Source organism: Haliaeetus albicilla, chromosome 12, assembly GCF_947461875.1.
Source record: "Haliaeetus albicilla chromosome 12, bHalAlb1.1, whole genome shotgun sequence".
NCBI lineage: Eukaryota > Metazoa > Chordata > Aves > Accipitriformes > Accipitridae > Haliaeetus > Haliaeetus albicilla.
In genome coordinates this window covers 31209365-31229252 of record NC_091494.1, presented here as the reverse complement: position 1 = coordinate 31229252, position 19888 = coordinate 31209365, and the positions used below count along the sequence as shown (strand labels likewise).

At 47.4% G+C, this 19888-nt stretch overlaps 1 protein-coding gene across 2 annotated transcripts in view; it reads right to left on the bottom strand.

Annotated features, from left to right (window-relative positions):
- Positions 1–640: 640 nt before the first annotated feature.
- The window catches only part of NDEL1 (nudE neurodevelopment protein 1 like 1), a 30038-nt gene continuing 10790 nt past the window's right edge, over positions 641–19888 (bottom strand). Inside the window, exons 3-10 of one of the 2 annotated variants that reach the window (XM_069798879.1) lie at positions 19234–19387; positions 17842–17990; positions 16615–16751; positions 14316–14489; positions 13405–13496; positions 10964–11115; positions 7687–7721; positions 641–2412 (exon numbers count right to left, since the gene is read on the bottom strand). In XM_069798879.1, the coding sequence (XP_069654980.1) occupies positions 2405–2412; positions 7687–7721; positions 10964–11115; positions 13405–13496; positions 14316–14489; positions 16615–16751; positions 17842–17990; positions 19234–19387 (901 nt within the window). In that variant the 3' untranslated portion in view covers positions 641–2404. The remainder of the gene's footprint in view (positions 2413–7686; positions 7722–10963; positions 11116–13404; positions 13497–14315; positions 14490–16614; positions 16752–17841; positions 17991–19233; positions 19388–19888) is intronic. The other variant, XM_069798877.1, reaches the window with a different exon arrangement.

Here is a 19888-nt window from a genome sequence, read left to right as displayed (position 1 = left end):
CCTCCCTGAGGGAGCTGGGAGCCAGTGTATTCCCAATGGGGGACTGCCAAGTGTGCTGCCAAGTGTCTGTCCGTGGATGGGTCAGGGCCAGCCTGCTCTGCAGGAGGAGAGGAGAGCCTGTAGCACTGACCCCACAGCCCTGGCTGTGAGTGGGCAGCGGGTGCTGCAGCAGCTGCCCCAGGGTCAGGTCTCCACTGTGGTGTCTCAGGAGCAGCTGGAGCTGAGCCCTGCGGCCTGTGAGAGGCAGTACCGACCTTTGTGTCAGGCAAAGCTGAGGGTGCTGCAGGGGCCAGAGCTGGGAGCAGGCACAGGCTGTGGCCAGGGCCCTTGCCAGCCCACCAGGCACAGAGGAAACACCTTTCAGCTACTCCCAGGAGGCAAAAATCCTCAGCAGCTGCAGCTGGAGGCCTCCAATGCTTCCCCAGGCTCTTCCACAAATCCCATGTTAAAACCCAGGACTCGGCCAAGGCACCAGGACTGTCAGTGCCAGGAGCAGAGGCTGCAGCTGTTCCCCTCTGCATGCAAATTGAATTGACGGGAAGGGGAGCAGGAGCTGCGTGGCAGCGCAGAGCAGCACCGCTAGCCCCTTGCTGGGGCACGGCAGAAAACACTATATGACAAAATACAGCCACTGCCACAGTTTCTGCAAAATCCACTGATTCCACATTAAAAGAACTTTATTTTTGGAAGATTACTCTCATTTCTTTTTGTTTGGTTTTTTTTAAACCACATCATGATCCGTATCACCATGGTGGTATGGTACACTGTCCTATTGAAACATGCCATATAGATTTTTGAATAAATAAAGCTACAAAGCCCAAGTTATGTACAAAGATCTTAGGCAAAGATATAATGTTTACAAACCTATGTACAATAAAACAAATGTAAACAGTCAAATGCAGCAGAGGATGGACAGGAAAGGAGGACCACACAAACCCTAACGGCAAGGCGGGACTTCCCACCTCCCTTCTGCTGGGGCCAATGGTTTTTCTCAGCGCTTGTAAATAAACCAACTTGGAGCTGCAGAGCCAACTGAATGTGATGGACCAGACCAGGAACGACGATTTCTAAACCCACAGATCAAACTCCAGCTGGGTTTGCTGATTCATTTTAAAAATCCACCGACTCCGAGGCACATAGACAGAGAAATCGCACAAATACGTTGCTTGAAAGACCCACAAGGTACACAGTCACCCAAAACTGTCACAGAAGCCCGTAGGTGACACTGTAACATCCAGTCATATATTACACAGATCGGAACATGGTTGTGACGGTTACAGGGTCTTGGGAGGGGGGTTTCATGGGCATTGCGGCCAGTTGGATTAGTGGCTTCCTAACACGCTCGTGGAGTCCTTGTTGTGGAGGTGCATGGAAGTTTGACTGATGAAGGCCGGGTACAGTGGGGCCGGGAAGCTGTGCTACAGGCACACGGGTCCCACGAGCACGCTACAGCAGCTGAACAGGTAACTGCCCCACAGCTGCGCAGGCACAGGAGCGCTGAGGGAGAATGCTTCAGCGACGCTCAGCCCTGCCAGCTCACGCTAGGGCATTTGATGTTGCGACTGACACGCAACTATCGCCCTCCCTGTGCTGCCACCCAGCACCTCCACCCCTCCCTCCCTGTCCCCGCTCAGCCCCAGCCCCAGAGGAGCTCCGTGCTGGAGCTGGGGCTGTACAGGCAGGGCTGCCGGACATGCTCATCCTCCCCTGCCCGCTCCAACATGAGGCAGGAGGGGGACACGCACCAGCAACAACAGCCACGCACCTGCCCGGCAGTAGTTTATTAAGCTGCAGTAACTGAGTCACGTACCTGGCCCCGATTCCCAGGCGCAAATGTCCAAAGTGCCATCGCACAGCCTCACCCGGGGCCTCTTCAAGAGGTTGGAGCCTTACTGGGAGGGCAGCAGCTGCACGTCCTAAGCAGCAGGATGCTGGATCAGGCAGGGAAAAGGGGAGCCTTTAAGAGGAGTGGCCAACCTTTGTATCATGCCAAACCTAAGTTAGAGAAGAGATAAAGCAAGGGGCTGAGGACCGCCTGGCCAAGGTTTGGCGAGCAAGACTCCTGCATCCTCTGAAACAGAGCACTGCGTGTCTCAGCTTGTACGGCACAGGGTGTGGGGCCAAGTCAGAGAACGTCCGCTACAGCAACAGGAGAAAATAAATTGTATTAACATGACATGAAGGGCCGTGAGCACAGGGTCTCCTCTGGCAGCACGGTGTGGGTCGTGTTCCAGCGGGGTGGGCAGGGGGAGGAATCGGGAGCAGTTCTTCTCTTGGTGGGCTGAGAAAAGCATCCGCAAGTCCGAACACGACCTCCCGCGGGCTCATACGCTCAGGGGAAGCATGCCAGGCGCTGAGGATGGTCGAGAGGCTCCCAGTCCAGGGGGACCTTGATCAAAGCCGTTTACTGCCCTGAGAAGCAACAAGAGATAGGCCGTTAAATGATGAGCAGCCCCAGGAGATGGCACCGCTCACCTCTCCCATCACCAGCAGCTGGAAGACAGACCCCTTCTCCTCCCTCCGCACTGCATCTGTCATCCTAACTGTACAGTGGCTGCCCGGTGGCTGCTGGAGTGGGGCCAACATATGACCGCAACAGGGCTCCCACCTTTGGCTACAAGGATCGGTGCTCACCCACAGCTAGGGATACATATAGGTGGGTGCTCAACCCATTGTCCGGAGCAATCACGTGCTGGCCAAGGTGACCAGCCCAGGGTGACAAGTGGCTGCTACGCAGACCCTGAGCCCGCTGGGGCTACACGATCGGGTCGATATGGCTGAAGGTGCCGGGCACAGCAGTGCTGCAGGCTTGGTCCTCACGATCAGCTCCCCTTCCCTCTTAATTGCTGCCTGTTTGCCTGGGAGCAGCGCAGACGCCTGTGAGCAATGCACAGCCCCCAGGGCTGTGCAGGCAGCACTGCAGCTCCATCACATAGGGGTGTGCAGCAGGGCTGGGGCCAACTCCAGCTGCATCCCCAAGTCCTTCACGGGTGGCTACACAAGCTCTGCCCAGTAATGGGGATGGACATACACACACACACAGAGCAATGGCGCATGGGCTCTGCGAGAGCAGGCAGGCACATGTTAAAGCACAGCACAGTTGCCTCTACACTACACTACCCCCGGCTGGGGTGCAGTGGGGGCTCTGGGTGCCTCTGCAGCCCCAGGTTCCATGGGTTTCCCCCTTCCCCAGGCGGTTAGAGAGGTGAAGATGTGGAGAACCTGGCTTCCTGGTGGGTTGGGAGAGGAGCACATGGGTCCAACAGCTTTTCCATCTCTACTCTGTTATGGCTTTGACAGATCTTCTGTAATTAGGCTCAACACACAGCATCTGCCCAGGCTCACCATCTGCTGATCACCACCACCACAGCCTTGACAACCAGAAGCAATTACATCCCTGTACCAGGACAGCAAGTCCACCCCCACTGTTGTCCCAGAACCAGCACCCTGCCCTCATGGTCAGGTTTGTAATACCGAAGGTGGGGGGAGAGGCCCTACACCCCGGCAAGGCAGAAAGGTCCTCGCCTCAATGTCAGTCTGCTCCCAAGAGCCTCTGCAGCACTTCACCAGCTCTGCCTGAACCACCAGCACCCCAGAAGATGCCATTTGGATCTCTCCTGGCACAGCTACATTTGTGAGAAGGGACACTTCAGGGGACAGCCTTTGCTGCTTAGATCAGCAAGCTGCGGTGAGTAAAAGCAAGAAGAAAAAGAAGTGTGAGGGCTCTACTGATGAGGAAAAAGCCAACTGGGAGCTAGTGGCTCTGGGGTTCCAGGCTGCACCCGGTGCAAGTGCTCAGAGGAGCACGTCCCCCTCACTGCCATCACTGCCTATGGGACCAATGTGCCATCAGCTCATGCATGGGTGGCTCATGACAGTGTCCCCAGTGCAGCGCAGGGCTGTTTCCACACTCGCTTTCACATGGCACACCGTTCCTGTGTGGCTTACATTCACTGGTGACCTTGCATCTCCTGGATCACGGATGTAAAAACCTTGCCAGCAAACCCAGGAGGCTGCTGCTGTTGCACTGGGCAGTTACAAAATCCTTCCAGAAGAGCAGATGAAGAGCTCAAATCTCAACACTTGCTAGCAAGGACAGATAGATTCCCATGGTAACACGGCTCAGTGCCGTGCAGGGCCAGGCTGCTTCCTTTACCTTTGTTGCTGTTAAACATCCACACTAGCACAGCCTGAAGCACATCCCAGCACCAGGGTCAGAGCAGGGAGAAACCACCTTTCCCACCTCCTCCCCATTATGCTGGAAACTTTAACCCCCATTTGAGTGTTGCTTTGATACTTTTCAAAAAGCAAGTGCCTCCCTGGCTGCATGCAATAAAAAGCTGCTGGAACAGCCTTAGGGGCAGATGTATTTTGCTACTCACATTTGGATGAAGGGGCATGAAGCCAACCTGATCCCGACATAACTCTGCAAATTAGTTATCAGCTAGAAAGCACCCCTGCCAAGTAGCACAGGGAGAAAAAAACCAAAACCAAACAACACCCAACACCAACCAGGATTAAAACGTGGTAGTTTGCTCCCTCTTGAAAGGGTTAGAGAAAAGTGACATTCAACATCAGCAGCCTGGAAGTGCTTGTGTTTGATGAGTCATGTTGAAGCCAAACTCTACAGAATTGTCGTATTTCCTGCACTAAATTCAGAGCTGCTCTTTGTGACTGACAGACACTGTGGGACAGTGCCTGGCTCCTGCCACGTGCAGGATGCGTCTCAGCCAATGCCAGCATGCTGGGCAGGCCAGGCGGGTCTGCAGCTCAGCTGAACAAGCACCGGTCTCCACTGGGACCTCCCAGCTGTGCCGCCTCCAGCGCAACACGGTGGGACATGCAGGCTGGAGAGGACAACTGATCCCTTTCAAGCCCACAGCAGGTGCCACCCTTCCCCACACAGCCTGTCCTTACAACCCAGTGATCCCCTGAAGCACTGCATGAGGCCAGGCAGAAGGGGCCACATCCTCACAGCACTCAAACCTTGGCACATTATTCCCCTCTGCACCAAGCGAGCTGCCTTCCTCGCCACCAGGCATTTCCATACCGCCAACTATCCACCTCCTTGACGTGACAGATTTGAATCAAAACCCAACGCGTGACATTAGCACATAGCACTACACCAGGAACGGGCCAAATCAAGCAATACAAACTTCTCGAATATTGCTGTTTCTGGGGCACCAAATGCTCCCAAATTGGGTTTCCAGCACCCAAACTCTGCTGGTGGGAAGAACGCCTCCCTGCAGCTGTTGCCATCTGACGGACCTGCCTCTGCAGGCAGATTCTTCTTTTAAATGAAACGACGCATCTCTAACCCTCCTCAGCTCCTGCTCAGACGCACATTTAGGAGCTTGGGTGCCCTTTTCCATCTCCCACAGGTACACCAACAAGGCCAGGAGCCACGAAGCCATCAGATTCTCAGCACAGATGCCACATGGACATGACAGGAGTCTGCCTAAATCACCTGTGTCACAAATAATCCAGTGATGCCCGAAACAAAAAGGGCAACCAAACCCCATTGCAGAGCCAGGGCAGCAAGAGGATGAGTAAGTGTTACATGTTACAAGTGTTAAACAGCACAAGGTGTGGAGTGCTCACGGCACTGCAATGCACAAGGGAGACATAAGAAGGGTTTCTGCTGAAGCTGGAAAAGATAGAAACCCCATTTAGAAGCCTTTTAAGGTTTCCCCATTGTTTGCTAATTAAAAAAATAAAGCAGGAAGGCAGCACAGAGTGCTTATTTGTAGCAGCTTCTCCCAGGATCAGCTCCTGGAGTCAGTTACCTGCATTGCTCACTGCATCCTGCCAGCCTAAACTTGCCCTCAGTTCAGAAATAAAGATAAAGCAGTGGCTCTGATTTGCTGAAAGCCACTTCAGTAAGTGGGGCACAGGAAAAGGCTTCAAATAGTAGCAGCAACTGGGGGGATACTGAAAACTGGCATTATGGCTGAGCTTACTGAGGTCTTACCCAGCCATGGATTTATGTTGCTAACACGAAAATGCACAAAAAAGGGAAAAGAAACCAGCATTACTGCAGTCAAAGTTAAAGGAAAATAAAAGACATTAAACAGAGCAACTGTAAAACATAACACATAAAATGTGCTGTATGACTGGTGCCTAACTTCCCAGAAGTGAGCTGGGAAGAGAAGTCCTTGTCCTTGGTCTTCAAGGTCTCAGACAGCACCAGGAGGAGCACATGGATTGCTCCAGCCTTTGGCCACTCTGCCCAGGCCTGGCACACACACGGGGCTGCTGCACGGAGCTGATGTTGCCTGACGGCCTGGAGACCTGCCCGCAGTGATTAATCCAGCCAGATCACTTGCCTCCTGCTTCTGCCTCATTTCCATATCCCTCAGACCCAACCCGACCCACTCTGTGGGGCCCACGCTATGCTCTTGCTCTGGACTTCCTGAGAAACCAGGCTCTGGTGCTTCAAATGGAGTGGAAAGCACCAGTCTCTGCTGGAAACTCTCCCTGCAGTGGTTTCTGATGGATGTTCCTGACTGTCAGTCCCTACAGTGGTGTGGACTTTGTGCCCATTTCCAACCGCTCTCTCTGCCCTGATTGCTAAAGATAGATTTTTTACTCATTAAACTGTATTTCAAGCTGTACTTAGCACCTTATCTCCAAGACTCCCTCAACATTAAGTATCCAACAAAACCTCAGCAGAAGATTCTCCTGTAGCTGAATAGCCCAGCCTGAGGAGTAAATGGATGTGGTCAAAACACACTTGGAGACGAGCCCCGCAAGAAAACAAGAGGAAAAGTGATTTTTCAGGCAGGTCAGTGCTTTAAAACACATCACTTACTTACTTACTCTCTCAAGCAGCAGTAACAACACAAGGAGGTAGAGGAATGCCCAGCACGGAGAAGTAAAGAGGAGGATGGGGACAAAGCTGTGGCAGATTAGGCTGCTAGGGACCTGGACTTTTCGATAGCATGGGGAACCCTCCATGCTCCCTGGAGAGGCAGGTGAGTGAGACTAGCCCGACCCTTAGCTGCTGCAGGCCTTGCCTGCACTGAGTCCCTGTGCTGCAGGGTCCCCTCCCACAGAGCCCGTGACACCGGTACCTGCGCAGCCTTGCTGGCATGACTGTGCCACCCCGGGTGGCTCCAGCTGGCACGGCTGTGCTGGGCAGGGGTGGTGACACCGAGCAGGAGCAGCACTGTCTCTACCCATACGCTTCAGACCACACCGTCCTCTCCCCCTGCTCTGTAACCCTGGCCAGCTCCCAGCACATCTGTGCTTTTGTTTGCTTTCTCATCAGCCAGAACCACGGCAACTGAGCATCGGCAAGCCAACAGTCAACAAAATGTTGAAGGAAAAACACGACCAAAGGGCAAACTAACTTTCAAAATTAACTAAATTAACAGCAGCAATACTTCATCCTCTATCTCTGATGTAACTGATTCAATGAGAAATATGCATGTATTTGAAGAAAAATTAATTAGATCAAGAAAGCAAGCAGCACTCAATCTTGTGGTTGCAACAGATAACAGCATCAGAGAAGTTTATCTAAAGTAAGGCGAAAGAGAGAGATTATAGCCTCAGGCTTTGATCATGGACTATTAGTTTATAATGCTAAGAGAACTACCTCATGCAGTTAGCATAACCACCAGCTCTGCAACTCCAAGCACCAAGTTAAAATGCATGCAGCTTATCATCGCAAATGAATTCATTTACCCATGACCAAGGTGGGGAATATGACCTTTTCACGCCTAGTGGAGAAAAATTGAAACAGTTTATGCACACAGTAAAGACATTCTCTGGCATAACCCTGCATGCAAGAAATGGGGCAAAGCAAAGGTGCTAAAACTAAACCTCACCAGACCTCTCATCTTTGACCTCTGCATAACAAGACTCTGCTCTGCACGGGTGGGCAAGGGGTCCTATTTCAGTGACAACTGGCACTTCCACCACACTCCACTGCTGCAGGCGCATGACCCAGATAAAAGCCTAGAGCATTGCAAAGCACATTACAGGACACGGGATTACTCACCTGCATCTGAGTTACCCACAGTTCCCTCTTTTCCAGGGAAACTTTTTTATAAGGTGGACTAGGGAACAGAAAGAAGACCCCGATTTCACATCCTGATGTATTATGATCAGGGTTGTGGATAACAATGTCCACTGTGTAAATGTACCTACATGCTTCTCGAGACTGCTAGAAGGGTGCAAGCAGAGGTGCTCCTCACAGTCAAACTTTAGCTTGTTTTATTAAAACAAAGCCCAGGAGATTCACAAAAATAACCTAAGTATAAACATCAGCTACAAGGGCTTTGTCACTCAAGAGTGTAGGAAGGGGAGCGAGGGAGCAGTGAACAAGGAGTTAGTGCCCCAAGGAACAAACGGCCCACGTTGGCTCACATGCTGTCTCAGCTCTGCTGTTCCTGCTGTTCAAGTGCCAGGCCGCTGCAGAGCCCATCAAGGTCAGAGCCATTTTGTTCCCCAACTAGATCGAAGTTAATAACCAATTAAGAACAATTACAACAGCAAAAAACAAGTACCTATCTGAGAACACCCTCAGGTACTGTTCTGCCATGCTCTGGCATCTAGACAGAATCAGCACGTTCCTGAAGGAACTAGTCTGTGGGAAACTAATCTTACACCAGACATGGTTGCGTTTTAAAAAAAGTAGGTAAGTCCTGACTCTTCCAATTCTCCAGCAAAGCGTTGGTGCAAGCCCAGCTGTCCTCCAGGCCTCCCCTAAAGCAATGCTCCCCTATGCCAGCTCCTGCCAATCACTGTCCTCAGCTGCCTGCTCAGCTCCACTCAGCAAGCAAAGAGCAGGTGTTTAATGGAAGATGGAGACTTGTTAAACATTTTAACCAACAAAATGGCAGAGGAAGGAAAGTAAATGGAACTGTAATGATGTGGCTGAGTTACCTCTGTCCCAATCCCACCACCCAACAAACGGCTGTTCTTTAGGCACTGGCTGCAGATTGGATAGGATCTATGATGAGACATGGCTCTTTCAGGCTCCAGCAACAATCAGGGGCAGGGAGGAGAGTACAGGGGCTGGAGAAAGAGGAGGAGAGGGGAAAAGAAAGGGCATGCCTTGACTCAGCCCCTCGTGCCCAGCCACCACAGCACACTCTGGATCTGATGCCTGCCAGCGAAGCATGCCAGCATGGCTGGGAGCTCGGCTGCTGCTACAGTGTCCAGGCACGATGGGGCTGACCTCATTTAGGCAACAGCTTGGTTTAGCTTACATGTGCAGACAAAGTTATACAGGTTTTACATAGCAGCCATGGAGATATGTACACAGCACAGACCTCGACAGGGGCAGCAAGGCAGAGCAGGAGTCGATGTAAGGGGAGAGGCATGGGCCACGGACCCCGCTGTGAACAGCATATGGGGGTGCAGAGGAGGAGGGTAGGGCAGCAGGGCCATGCAAGGATCTCCAACTACTTGCAGATAAGCACATCAGTCATTTCCACCCCCTTTTCCAGCCCACTAACATCCTCCAACTCTGCTGTAGAAGTTATCTTTCAGGAGGCTGGGTTTCTAAGCCTTTTTCAGCTACAACCTGCTCCTAACTCCAGGCAGCCAGCACAGATAACAAGTGTGATGACAATCTGGATAATTAAAAGTAACCCCCACCCCACATAGCAATCAGCTTATTCGTCACACCACAACTCAATATAGCCATGCTGCCTCCTAAGAACAGCTATAATCTCTCCCTAGCAACTACCCTGACAGCTTGCACCTGAAATGTAGCCTGTGCACTGCAAGCGTGAGCACTGCCGTGGTGATGCACAGACCCCAGTCAGCCTTACAGCATACAGACAATCCAAAGGTCTGTCCAGTTTGCACATGACACTGCCTTTGTTAAGTCTCCGAACTCTTCCTTTCCAGAAGCAGCAAACAACAGTGGCTCTAAAAACTCTGAATGCCAGTTTCTAAGATGCAGTTTGCTCTGCTACCCACATAGCAACACGATTCAGCTCAAATGAGGATGATTGTAGGAAGCTCAGCTTCGCTGCTCTGTATATGGCACTCTTCAGGTTGGTAACAGCTCATTTTATTCTCTAAAATAAATTCTGGATTGAGGATGTGCTGAATATTAGCATTAAATTGCACTGGCTTGAGGTTTAGCATGGAAGACTACTACTGTGCAGGGAGCACGGAGGGTGTTTTGCCCAGTGACACCAAGCAAAGCTCACAGTACCACTGTGCTAGCACTGGAGGAGCACTGTGCTGTTTGCCCCACTCCTCAGTGCTCCTCATACAACCATGGAGCTCTGTGTTATGAGGGTCTGTGGGAAAATCCTCCTGCCGAACCACTTCCCATTATCCCACAGGAAGGTCTGACCATGGGCGAATCACGGAAGACATGGGGTAGTTTTTCCTGTGAAAGCAGTTTCTGGCTTCATAGCTGACGCACAGCGCAGCCAGCATGGAGGCAGCTGCCCCCTTGATCAGCCAGAATTACGCTGTTAATGACGTTTTCTTTTCCCCTAATAGAGGGGGAAGTAGAGCAAACAGGGCACCACCCTCCAAGTGAGCATTTGCTGCCTGCACACAGCTGTGCTCACCAAGGGAATCTCCAGATTTGCGGTTAATGTACTTCCCCACACACGAGTGCACCGGTAGCTATGGCAACTCCACCACTACTTACTTGAGATCCTTTTAAAGAGCACGTTCACTTCACTAGCAAGTTTGCTGCCCGGGGTTTTTGTATTAGCTGAGATGCAGCCACAAAGAGATTATGTAGCAGAGGGACAGAACAGGCACTGACATCCTACCAGCTAAGAGACAATCATGCTTGCTTTTCTCTTTGGTTTACAGAAATCAGCACTGTCACCCTCCCCATCCCCTTGAGACTTGGTTCTACAAAATTATTTGTCCTATAGGATGAAAGCTGTGGTGGGCTAAAGACAAGCCAAGAAAAACTTCTGCTCCAAGTAGCACTCTGAAACACACTCCCCTTTAGGGCAAAAAATATACCCTTACTTACCCTTTGTCGAAGAAAGAAGTATGCCCTGGATGAGGGTACTTTGTGCCATTGCTATTCATCATGCCGCTGTTAACGTTCCCTGAAATGTAGGATTTCCGTGATGCCTGGTCCTTTGCAAAATTTCTGCAAGCAGCTAATTTGGATTCTAAGGCCTGTGAAAGGGAAAAAAAAATGTCAAAAATGTAATACCATTAAGAGAAGGTATTTTGCTGCTGAAGTTCAGGCTTTGTCATGACCCCAGGATCACCAGGATCAGGACCCCAGTATGATCACCTTCGGCAAAAACTGAACTAAATGGGAACAAAGCTGTCATTTTCTCTGTCACCCAAACACAGAGGAAACCCACACAACAAGACGCTGAGCAGACTGCCAGCCATGACTCAGTTCCACTAGGGCTCAGATTTTAGGACATATCAACTCTCAGTTAATTACCTAAAACAAGGAAGCCAACTCCTAGCAGAAGTAACCCAAACTTCTTGCTTCAGCAGCTGCAGTAAGGCTGGCATAAGCTAATCAGAAGACTAAGACAGGATCTAAAGCAGAACCTCAAGTTTTAGGAGGGACTGTGTATTTGGAAAGTTGAATTTTTTTCCCCATTTCTTTCTCAATCTTGGCCTGCAAAACAAAGCCAGTTTCTTAAGCCCCACTGATATGTTTCAGAACCAGAGGTGCTACAGTCACAGCATCAGAAAGAGGAATCAAAGGCAGCAGCTAAGCCTGTCTCTGTGGTCTGTACCTCATCTCCACTACTTCCAAGCAAGCCTGGTGAGATCTTTTTCCCCTATACAAGATGACAGTCTCTGCCTCATCCACCAACTCCTGGCAGGAGGGAGACCAAAATCCTGATTCTCTCCTTTACTTCAGAACATCACCTGCCCTTTCTGTCATCCATCACAAACTGACACTTAACTTGAATATCCATCTGGTCTAGCAGAAAGTCCTTGCAACTATTGGTTATGTCCATCCTGTGCATGGCGGCATTCAGACATTTGCAAATGCATGTACTGGAGACAAAAACTCATCTCCCCAAACATGGGGTTTGGTCCTGCTCCAGATAGAAAAATATTCTATTAATAAGGCACTGACATACTATCACAACTAAGTGAACACTATACAGTCTTCTAGAAATCCATGTACGCTTACTTAGTAACTACATAGGCAGCTACCTATCTCTTGGTTTCAAAGCACCTATCAGCTGGAAAAAGCCAGTGTGATCTGTGCCAAGTGACTCCCTGTCTCAGCTGCAAGCAAGAAAGCTGAGGGGAAAATTCTTGCAGAGAAAGGGAGTCTAAGGCCTGGGACGAGGCATCCTGTGAGTAGCCAAACCCAAAGAAATCCTGAACATCCTACAATTGTTACTAAACAAATGCGTGAACTGGAATTTTGTATCAGTGGCAGAGTGTGTGTCTAAGAGCAGGCTGGGAAAGAAGCATGCTTATTTGGCATTTCCTGTCCTTGCAGAGTAATCACACAGGATTGTGATTAAGCTCCCTAAATCCCCTGCAGACTCTTACTCACAATGATCCCATTTTAAATATGTCACTCCGTAACCCCGAGTCGCCCTGCTGCCCTTTCAAACCAACTACAAGCTCACTGGCTCCAAATGCGAGCAACGAGGTAATTTATTTCAAACTTCGGTAAAAACTGCCTCTACTGCAGATATTGCCATTCTCAGTGTTAACCACAAGAGAGAGAGGAAAGCCAGCGCTGGAGGCTAGACACCAAGGCTATCCATGCTTCCACTCAAAACAGTAACCACTGAGGCATGTCACCAAGCTTCTCATAACTCAAAAGTCATGTCTTTGTTCAGCTGGAAAGCCTGGCATCCTAAACAACACTGTAACAGATGCTTAAACCACTTCTTCCCCACTTACAGTGGTAATCCCTTTAAAGGCTCACACATTTCACTTCTCCATCAACTACAGATGGGAACATGTGGCTTTCTCCTGATTTATTTTCTCACTTTCTTATCAAAGGTTTCTAGATTTTTTTCCATTTTCAGCACCTGTTGCAGATCTCCTAAGGCACATGAGGAGACACTGGCAGCATGATCTCGGCTCCTCACTCGTGTACAGCAAGCACCCAGACTCCAAGGTCCAGCTCTGCATCTTTGTCTCATTACAGAGGAAGCTGCAGGCCCCATTTAAAGTAAGAACAAGTAGCTGACGGTGTCTAACCGCATATAGTAAAGTGCTTGAGAAAATTCTTACTCCAAATATGAATTTTGTCACCCCAAACTGGCATCAGAACCTTAGTAACATGCTTTATAAATCAAGATAGTTAAAAAAAATATATATCACATACTAAACACTGAATGTGGACAATTTGGAAACTACAGCATGTATTCAGCACAGGCCAAGGCCTTGTTGTAATTGAGCACAAGGATGAAAGCTCAGTGACAGCAGCACAGAGCTAGGAATACTTCGGTTCAGAGCACTCACCCCCACTTTCCGTAACAGATCTCCCACAATGTTGAGTGCAGATATTCTAGCTGAAGGAGTAAGGGGGCTGGTACCAAATCCATTTGGTATAGCTGCAAACACAGACACATTTTATTATATGCTCCACTCCTCCACAGTTGGGTTTGGTTTTTTTTTTAATTTAAATAAATCAACTTCTACATAAAAAGGTAAATCTAAAATCTTACTGCAGACTCTTTGTACAATTACCCCACAATAACTCACAGACTACATGATCACTAGCCATGGAAAAATTAAAAGCTTAATTCCTGTCCAGTGCCCTCTTTCCCATTAGACCTACATGCAGAGTTCACGCACTCTCCATCTGCAAGGTTATTGCCTGCAATCCATCTAATCCAGCCAGAGGTTTCTCTGGAATCTACTCTTTCTAATTTGAAAAATAATGTATTAATCCTTGTAACTGTCCAGAGCCTTCCAGATGGGGAAGGGGAGTGGACTAACATCCTGCTGCCTTACAGAGAAAACAGGACCCCTGAAAAGTATGTGTGGTAACAGAGAATCTAGACTGTCAAATTACTGATCCCTGTTTACCCACCACTGCTACTCCACATTTAAGCAGAAATATCAGTCACTGCATTTCCCTGCAATCCTAAATGCTCTACTGCAGGCATCTACTGCAGAGTGCAAACACCCACCTCTCCCCGCCCCCCAAGCAGTATCTAAGCTTCACTGTCCTTTTCCACGCTATTTACTCATTGTACTCCTTAAATGCACCCGATGCTACCCCAGGATTTAAACACACCTTATGCAATGCATGTGGGATCCACACGTACCTACATTTACTTCAAATTCACTAACAAGCAACTGGTCTGAAATTGTTACCAAGCTGAACATACTGCCAAACAACTAGACACAGTTTCTATGAATTATACCTTTTGGGGAAGGAAAACTGTTTTCTGATCCTTTTCCAACGGGCGTAGCTGGCAAGGAGAGAGACGCCTGGACAGCCGAATCCATCTTTTCACAGTCTAGAGTCGGAGAACTGGGTGCTGACTTTCGAGTGACTTCTTGTTGTCTTTCCCGTACTGCTAGCTCTTGCCGTAAATCTAAGAGTTGAGAGAAGAAAAAAACCCAAACCCCCAAAATACAGATTAGTGACTGATTTCTATAACAAATACCCTTTCTATTCATTTGGGAGGGAGGAGGAGGAGACACTTTGCAACAACCCTATATTAATTGCCTGCTGCTGGCTTTCTCCAGCAGCGAGGACCCCCACCTCAGAGCAGTCACAGCCCAATACCATCACTTCCCATTACAGCTGGGAGTAGAGAGGCAGCAAACAGAGCCCTCCCCAGACCAGAGAGCTGCATGGTCCCAGCGAGCATGACAGGTGACTTAGCCTCAGTGTTTTCCCCATCTGTAGTGCGAGTCCCATGGAAAGTCTGTTACAAAAACTGTAGCTGGTCACAAATGACTGCTGAACTACATTCAGCTCCTGCTCAAACAGAGGTTGGAAAAAAGGAGGAATGACCTATTCTTGTGTTTCCAATTCCCCACGTTATTATTCCACTTAATAATCCACAGGACTCCACACTAGCCAAAGGCAGTCAAAGGGTTGTATCCAGTTTCTCGATGCCTCGACAAGTAAAAGAGCAGACTGGAGAGGCCGAGTAGTCCAAATGACAGGGAAAGAGATCGGAGATTAGGAAACCCATGTTTTATTCTCACCTCCTCTCCAGACTGCTGCTTGCCCTTATCTTGTCCCCTCCCATTTTCACACATATTTGCTACAAAGAGCATCCAGCACAGCTCAGCAATGAATCTACAAAATCCTTAGAAGGGACTAGATGCAAATAAACAATATGTTACAAGGCAGTTGTTCCTTTTTGGGTAGAGCAACTTAATCTTTCACAGACCTCTTATTCCTTGCCTCAATTTGGTACAACGTGCAAGGGCAAAATTAGTTGTACATTACAGCTTTTAAAGTTATCATAAATATTTAGAACTGATTTTAAGTAAAACAGCACAGCTGAAATGCAAGTCTATTTGGACTCCTAGAAAAGGATTTATGGCTGTTCAATCAGAAATGTTGTATTTCAGTTTGACACCATATCAGTTTTTAGTGGCTAGTGTTCCTGCTTGCTGTCAGGAGAAATAACATGCAGCTTTGCTACCCTAACAAATGCTAAAAATTTCCAGGTGACTCATCCAAGAAACAAGATGTCTTTTTTGTCGATTATTCCAGTGTTCTAGAAAACAGTCCCCTAGGTTTTGCTGTTTTTTCCAGTACTACTGCCCTAACTCCAAATTACAATACATACCTTTCCTCAGAAAATACTTAATCACCTTTTTCATACTTCTTATAAAAACCCTGTGCTTCCAATAGAGGCTTTCAATTTGTGGGGCACAAGCTTGCTTCAAAGAGGTTCACAACGGAGAACAACAACAAAAAATCACAGCCTGTTGTCAAGTATGTTGTCTTACACTGAGGTCTAGGCCTTAACTGAGGAATTATTTTAGAAAGCTTCACTAGGGAAACAAAGTTAAAAACCACTGATCTCTAAACTGCATTAATGGCAGGCACAGGCTTATGCGCAGATCATCCCCACTATTAAGAGAAATCAGTTTCCACCAACCATTAAAAAAAAAGCTTCCCCAGCACCCTCAGTGTGAGATCCTACAGGGGAATTCCCAACTCCTGATCATATCCCAGAACACTATCCCAAACAACTCTGATCCCACAGGTCTAACCACAGTCTTTACTGGAATATCTTAAATAAACCAGGCAATTTCCAAGAGGTTTAGAAGGAACACAGGAGACAGGATTTTTAAAGAAAGTTATTTAACCATTTATCATGTATTTCCCTGTCATCTCCTGTGCTTTCCCTTCCTATACAAGGCATAAAACCACAGCGAGTGGGAACTTTTGAAGCACACTTCCTCAGTTCTATTATATCTGTAGAACATAGTATTTTTGTACTTACCTGTGTTAAAAATCCTGAATGAATCTGGTATTAATTTTGCCCTACATGAGGAAATTTTTTCTCCTAGCTACATTGGACGTACAAAGAATAGAGAACATACTGTTAGTAATACTTAACGCTTACATTACACATCCAGTTCAAGTCTCATTATGTGAGGCTTTCTATAAACATGAGCTTTGGTTGCTACACGTCTCTCTTAGCAAGCCAACAATGTACCAAGACACAGAACTAATCAAGCAAGCCATACCTCTTGCTTCATCCTTTAATCTCTGTACAGAAACTAGCAACGATTCCTTGTCATCCAGTTCACTTTCTAAAAATGCATTTCTCTCAATAGCTTGGTTCAGCCTTTGTTCAAAGTCTTCCAATGAAACTATTGTTGCCCTAGAAACAAAATCCAGAATATTAGGTTCTTCAGCTCAGACAACATAAAAGAGTATTCAAAAACATAATAGAAGAAAAATGTTAGCAGGGCCTACATTCAAGTTAGTCATTTGAAAGCTATGGAAATGCTTCTTAGAAAGGACTAATAAACTCCAAAGCAGGAGAATAAGATGAAAAGAACATGATAGCATCCGGCTCTCAGAGATGTACCAAAGAGCTGGGAAAGAGCCAGTCCAGCGCACCCATCTCCATTTTTCCCAAGTCATGCTCCAAAGCCATACATTTCATCAGTGCATTAGCTCAGGTGGCGCTGTACTCTCCAGAGCTCTGGACAGGCAACAGCCCAGCAAATGCAGAAAGCAGGGCACTGGGATATTACCTAAGACCCAATTTGTTCCATGATTTCAGTGGGATAACTCATGTGTGTCAAAAGTTAGTCATGAGGTTAAGAGCCTTGGGGAAACAGGGCCTCAGCTCTCAGATCTTTTTGCCAGATAGCCAGAGGCTCATTCCTGGTCCCACTGAATCAATGACAAAAATCCCATTCAGCAAAACGGAAGCATGACCTACTCCCAAACTGGGTGTTTCTAACAGCAGCTTGTTCACATTATGCACTTATACAGGACACAGTTGTTCCCTACAGTCATTAAGCTGTTATGCAAGGGAAGAGGAGACTCCTTTGGCCTGCTTTATTTAACAGGGACTATGTAAAGCATTAGCTTCTTACTTCAAAGGGGCTTTGAGCTACAAGGATCACAAATATATTATAAGAGTCACCTAGGTGGAAGTATCAAAAGCAGTGCACTGGCCTGGCTTGCTCTAAGCCTGCTTGCACTGCTTGTTTCTCACAAGAACATGAAGCACTTTCCTCCCCCTGCCTCTCCTGCTGTAACATAATGCTACCAGCTCATGGAGGTGAACTCCAAGGGTAAACTGCACGGTTCAAAGAATCAAATGTCTTGGGGTTTCTTTGGGGTTTTTTTGAGTGTGTGTTATTTTCCCTTTTAAGGAGCATTAAAATGATCAATCTGAGTAGCAAAGAAAAGATCTAGTGAAGACTTTAAGGAAAGAAGAGGTTTGCAGCCTTCACCTCTTTGCACGTTCCAAGTCATCATTGGCCTGCTCCAGCTCCCTCACATACTTATGCAGCTGATCTTTAATGGCCCGTGTCTGGCTCAGGTCATCCTCTAACAACGACACTTGCTTGTAACTTTGTGCATACTGGTGCTCCAGTTTCTCCTGAAAGAAAGAAGTAGCAGATAAGTATCAGTCACATACACTCTCCAAACCAGCAGCAGTAAAATGGGACAAAGAAAGTAACATACTCCCTGCAGTCTGCTGATGTGGGATTGCTGGTAATACAGAGAAAAACTGGAGAGTTAGAAGGAACATGCTCTGAACATCAGAACTGGACACAGTATAAAATCACAGATGCTGCATTGTACGCAGACATCTCACCACGACACAGCTGGCTGATCAGAGATGCATCCCTGAATCTGTTCCCAACAGCCTGCACTGACAGCTGCTCTGAAGCCTCAAACATCTAGGAAGCCAGAAAGAAACCTAACTGCACAGCCTCCCTTTCAGTGCCTCTCCCTTGACAATAGTCACACTGTTTCCAGAACTTATCTGACATTGCCATTAGCAAAAATGAGAGCCACTGAAATCTGTTACAAAACCTCCAGGTCCACAAGCTCATCTTCAAAAGCCTGGAAGAATTCATTCCCAAACATGCTCTCACCAGCTCTGAGGGTATGGGTAGGGGCTTATAGAAGAAATACTGACGTTATAAAACACGTACTGACCTTATAGATTTAGCTGGGACTGGATGCGCATACAAGTAATGCCATAAACTTTATTTCCACCGGGTAAATTTCCAACCTTTGCCTTCACTAAACCAACCCAACCTCCAAAAGAGGCAAGAAATTGTTAACACAGAGGGATCAATTAAAAGTCACCTTCTGCATATGCAGATCCTTATGCAATTCCTGTCTCCACAAATAGGGCTGTTAAGAAAGAATCAAGAGATTTTCTCTGAAAGATGTGCGCAAATCACCCATCTTCACCTTTCTTTAAGGTCTCATAAAACCAAGGAGACCTTCTGGGCAAAAAAACCTAGTATGCTAAGAAAGATGATAAAACAGTGGTCTGACAAAACATACTTGTGTTGTGTGCCCTGTTGCTATGATGTTGCCAGTGTAACGAATAAAGCTACTACTTGGCAAAGCCTAAAGAATTCAAACAAATGAGCACAGACTCCATGAAAAGTTTCATAATGTGAACAAGAAAAATTCTGCCAGAAATTTCCCTGGTAAGTTGCTGGCCTTATTAGGAGTACATGCCATACCCAAGTCTGAATCTTAAACAGACAACTTCTTTACTTCATTTGGATATTCAGTGGCCAAGAACAGATCAGACAATCTAAAATGAGATCCAAGACATATCTGTAAGAAGAGGCAATGCTGTTACAGAAAAGACCTACCTTTAACGTTTCCACTTCATACTTCAGTCTTTGGTTATCTGCTTGCAAATCTCTATTCCTTTGCTCAGCTTGCACTAGCTGTGCCTCCAACTCAGCTTCTAATTCTCTGCTTCCCTCCTGAAATTCAGCCAGCTCTTCACGAGCTTCCTGGAAGCTGTGAGGAAAGGATTTAATCAGTTGAAAATCCAGTATCTCCCAAGTTAAAACAAAATCCACAGCTCTTTTAAAATAATAAGCTGAAAAAACAAGAGTTTTGAAGTACTTAAGTGTCATCCATAGACCTCTAAGAGGAAAATAAAAAATGGGGAAATAGAGGAATTACATCATTAAGCTTAGCTATAAAAGGAAATTAATCCTCTTACATCAAACAAACAGCTACATTAAATGCATGTGTGAATACAAACTTGTATCAAAGCTATTTGCAGGATTCATGGGAGCCTGACAACCACTTTGTACTCCATTAGATTTCACTGCTAGTAGGATAGAGTCAATGAATTAAACAAACATTTAACCAGGTTTTGGCCAAAAACTAGAAGAGAGAACAATAGTTTCTGGATCTCTGCAATACCTGGAAATTTAAGGTTCTTGAAAAGCGGGAAGGTTTGAGTCTTAGGGTATTGAACGCTGTGGCAGGAAGCCAGCACATACCTACCTT